The following is a 5000-nucleotide window of genomic DNA, read 5'->3' on the forward strand; positions in this document are numbered from 1 at the left end:
GGCATTGGCATTTTTGTGGCATTTTCCCGGCCAGCGGCGCCACTGTCCCACCTGTACCAATATGCAGGTGTATGCTTAATACTTGTTGACTGAATGGTGGTGCAGTACACATACACTGTCATGCTCTAACAAGGCAAGGTGCAGGAATTTGTGTTGATTTCTTAATATTTTTTGCATTGTTTTTTGTACACACACACACACACACACACACAACCACTGAACTAACACTATCTCACTTGTCACCAGAGAGAGAGAGAGAGAGAGAGAGAGAGAGAGAGAGAGAGAGATGGTGTGTGGGAAGCAAGGTTCTCACTGACACACAGGATCTAATCCTTAATTTGGCCAGTACAAGGTTTGGCAGTGCCACAGATCGGAAAAATCCCTGAAAAACCCAACACCTCAACGACCTTCATGAAGTGGTCACACCATTAACCTGCTAGCCAGACCCCAACCCCCAACCCCCCCTACACAATCCTAACCTAACCTAACCTTCCTAACCCAACCTATCCATAATGCAGACACTCACCACACAGACAAGCTAAATTAATGTGGATTTAATATGCCTTTAATTACCATATCCTACCCTGCCCTACCCTGCCCAACCCTGCCATGCCTTAAGGCCCTATCACACTGGCCTATGATACGCGGAACCAGGAACATCCGCTCTAGATAGCTGGAACTTGCCCGGGATTAGCGGAACCAAGTTGGGATGGCTTCATATCCATCCCAGTTCTCCGTATGCTATCCCAGTGGAAAAGCAAACATGATATATGTAATAAAAACCTTTCATTTGAACTAAAAAGAATGTGACTAAATTTTTCATATTGGAATATTAAATAACATTTCATCAATTTAGAAAGGTAAAGTATATATATCATGTCAATAGTTTGGGCTCATGGCAACCACCTCTGACTGTAAAGCTGCCATCGTGCACGTCTCAGCTTTTCTCTAGTTTTTTTTTACTTATTTTTTTTCAACAAGAGGAAGGGCAAATGCAGATCCTGGACAAAGCACAGGCTGAGGTATAAACGGCATGGTTTTGTTGTGGTTTATTTTGACTAGGCTTTGTCTTGGTTAGTGGGCCGTTTGCCTAGTGTAACAAGAACACGGGCAGCTTGTGTGTGATAGTGTTCCTGGCTTTGTACCAAGAACCATGACCCACATTCCGCGTATCATAGGCCAGTGTGATAGACCCTTTACTCTACAGGGGCTATCACACTGGCCTATGACATGCGGAACACGGGCCATGGTTCTTGGTACGAAACCAGGAACACTATCACACACAGTCTACGCAAATGGCCTTTTTCCTTTTTTATTTATACATATTTCTCTCTCTCTCTCTCTCTCTCTCTCCCACCAACCAGAAGAAAACCATGCTGCTTATACCTCCGCCTGTGTGTGCTCTGTCCTGGAACTACATTAGAACTTCCTCTCGGTGAAGAAAAGTCAAACAAACTACAGAAAAGCTGAGACCTGCACAACAACAACTACAGAAAAGCTGAGACCTGCACTATGGCAACTTTCGAGTCCGAGGGGGGTTGCCATGAGCCCAAACTATCGACATATATATATTTTACTTTTCTAAATTGATGAAATATTATGTACTATTCCAATGTGAAGAATTTTGTCATATTCTTTTTTAGTTTGAATGAAAGGTTTTTTTTTTTACAATATATTAAGTTTATTTTTTTTTTTCATAAGGAAGAACCGGGACAGATATGTAGCCGTCCCACTTGCTTCCGCTAATCTCGGCCAAGTTCCAGCTATCTAGAGTGGAGGTTCCTGGTTCTGCATCAGAGCCTAGTGTGGTAGGGTCTTAGTCTAACCTAACCTGATAAGTGTACATTTTTCCTCTCTCTCTCTCTCTCTCTCTCTCTCTCTCTCTCTCATTCTATTTTATTTTTATCTTTTTGCTTCCGATCTTTTACATTTTTCCTTTTTTTTTTTTATGCATATTTCTCTCTCTCTCTCTCTCTCTCTCTCTCTCTCTCTCTCTCTCTCTCTCTCTCTAACCTAACTTAACATATATATCAGTCTTATTTAAACATTTCCCCCACAAAATACAAGATGAAAAACACCACAAATACACAGAAATAGAAATAAACACACACACACACACACACACACACATAAAAAGAAACACATAAGGAAGCTGGAGAGACTACAAAAAATGGCTACAAGAATGGTTCCAGAATTTGAAGGAATGAGACTAAAGGCTATGGATCTACTAACCCTGGAACACAGAGAGAGAGAGAGAGAGAGAGAGAGAGAGAGAGAGAGAGAGAGAGAGAGAGAGAGAGAGAGAGAGAGGATCTGATACAGGTTTATAAATGGACCAACGGAATGGACCAAGTGGATAATGAGAAACTGATCCTGAGAGAAGAATATGACACTAGAAGCACAAGATTGCATAGTAAGAAGCTGAGGAAGGGAAGATGTCTGAGAGATGTTAAAAAATAGTGAAGAATATGACACTAGAAGCACAAGATTGCATAGTAAGCTGAGGAAGGGAAGATGTCCGAGAGATGTTAAAAAATTGAGTTTCCCGCAAAGATTGTTGAGACGTGGAACAGTTTGAGTGAGGAAGTGGTGTCAGCAAAGAGTGTGCAGAGCTTGACAGAAAAATTGTATAAGTGTAGATATGGAGACGAGGGGGGGGGGGCACACCAGTATAAAGCCCAGGCCCTGTAAAACTACAACTAGGTAAACACACACACACACACACACCTCACACAGACAGCAATGTAAACAGCTCTCCTTATTTTACGAGTCTCATTTAAACACTTCCCCACAAAATACAAGAACAAAAAAAAAAAACACCACAACAACACACAAATACAAATAAATAAATACACACACACACACACACACGTATACACCAATATAAACAGCTCTCCGTATTTAACTAATGTCCGGCTAATTATTCCCTTATTTCTCACCCAGCGGCAGATTTAGCACCGTGAACGCCTCCTTGTCCGATATTTGCACCGTTCCACCAGCACTCCCCGCCATTATTCACTTATTTCACACCATAATACGTGTTTTCATTCCTCCTCTCTCTTGCTTCCCTCCTCCGCTGACAATAAGTGACGTGACTTTGCTCACTTCCCCCTTGCAACTCTTCACTAAACACTATCAACATTTACGCCTTTATACAATCCAAATCTTTATATATCCTGCTCGTTTTTAATGATTTTTATCGGTATTGATATATTTTACTGAGTTATTATGGACTGGTAATCATTTAAATATACACACCAATGCCTTAAATGTCTAAAATCTTCGCCACTTCCTTATTTTTAGGGTTATATATAGCTTCTAGTTCATTCCTTATTTTTCAAGTATTTAACTTATTTCACGTAGCAAGCATCAATTAATAATCTACAAATACACATAAATGCCTATGATAGTCTAAAATCCCCATTATTTGCTGATTTTCATGGATATTAGTGGTTTTTAGTAAGATTTAACCCTCTATACAATAAGGCTCTGAATCTCTAAACAATGGCGGTCCTGTCACTTATACTTCCAGACAGCACACGAGGTTTCAATACGCGAAAAACTTGAAATCATGGTGAAATTCTTCCTTTTTTACGGATAATATGCAAACTGAGGCCCTTAAATGAGAGGAAGGCTGAAAAATGAATTAATTATGCTACGAATAAAGAGAAGAAGGAGAGTGGGAGATGCAGGATGGGAGAATAACTTAGGAAAATGATAAAATGATGAAATACATGTGATCAGCTGTCAAGAAACTTATATTAATGACGCTAAGAGGGAATTAAATAGGCTAAATGGGTTATATAGGCTGATAAAAGAGAGCTAGAGGCAGGAAAAGAGTCCCAGAATGCATAGACGGCGAAAAAATGTGAAGATACGAGAGATATGATAAAGATAACGAGAGAGATAGAGAGAGAGACGGAAAACACCAAGCAACACTTCCACATCCGCCTAAACACACACAACACTCACTAGAAACACCCAAAATACAACAAAGTCACCCCCAAACACACCCAAAGACGCCTCACATACACCCAAAGCATTTAAAACACTCAACATTGACCCAAAACACACGCAAAACTTATTAAAACCCCTTAAATTCTCCCAAACACACTCAAAAACTCACACACACACCTCCTCACCACACTCAAGATACGTAAATATGCCTAAAAACATCCAACACACACAAAACCTGCCCAAAACACACTTGTAACACCCAAAACACCCTACAACACTGCCACACACACTTAAAATACACAAATATACCCAAAAAGTATTATAAAGGACGGCAAGATTACAAGGGTGACTTACCTAAATGTTGTGGCTTGGATCCTCCTCCTCTTCTGCTTCTCTTTCTCCCTCCTTATTCTTCGTCCTCTTCCTCTGTCTCGCTTTTTTCTTCCTTCTGTTGCTTCCATCTACACGCCTGAGCCTAGAAACACATCACAACACTCAGAAAACACAAGATATTAGGCAAAATATTGAGGAAGTGGCTTGGCAGCCTTGGCTGGTCCTCCTCTTCCACCCCTTTTTCTCCTTCCTTCCTCCTCCTCCTCCTTTATTTCTCCTTTCTTCTTCCTTCTACCATTATTATCTACACACCAGAGCCCTGAAACACACGCAAACACGCAGAAATCACTAGATATTAGGCAAAATACTGACGAACTGGGCGGCTGGGAGGGAGGGACGCCAGCCCAAGGCCTGGGCTGTGACGTCACAGAATGCGCGGGACCAGCGGAGACTCGTCTAAATTACGTAAATAATTTGAAAATTGACCCATAGAAAAACGAAGCCACGGCCGAATGCTTGACATTTTACGACTGTGTACAAACTTTAACTAACATCCACAACATAAAAACATCTCCTGCCTAACTAGTTTGAAAGAATTGTGTAAATTAACTATATTATAAATTATAAAATCATTTTCACTCATGAAACTCAAAAACGTCCACCCATTTCCACTTTATATTTCTTTTGAAAAATATTAGACAATATAAACT

General features: G+C 40.5%; 1 protein-coding gene across 2 annotated transcripts in view; it reads right to left on the bottom strand.

Moving 5' to 3' along the window:
* LOC123509175 overlaps positions 1–3097 on the bottom strand; it is a 22004-nt gene extending 18907 nt beyond the window's left edge. For both annotated transcript variants that reach the window (XM_045263366.1, XM_045263368.1), the window contains exon 1: positions 2940–3097. In XM_045263366.1, coding sequence (XP_045119301.1) covers positions 2940–3012 — 73 coding nt within the window. In that variant the 5' untranslated portion in view covers positions 3013–3097. The remainder of the gene's footprint in view (positions 1–2939) is intronic.
* Between the last annotated feature and the right edge of the window lie 1903 nt (positions 3098–5000).

This window comes from Portunus trituberculatus, chromosome 26 (assembly GCF_017591435.1).
Source record: "Portunus trituberculatus isolate SZX2019 chromosome 26, ASM1759143v1, whole genome shotgun sequence".
Lineage (NCBI taxonomy): Eukaryota > Metazoa > Arthropoda > Malacostraca > Decapoda > Portunidae > Portunus > Portunus trituberculatus.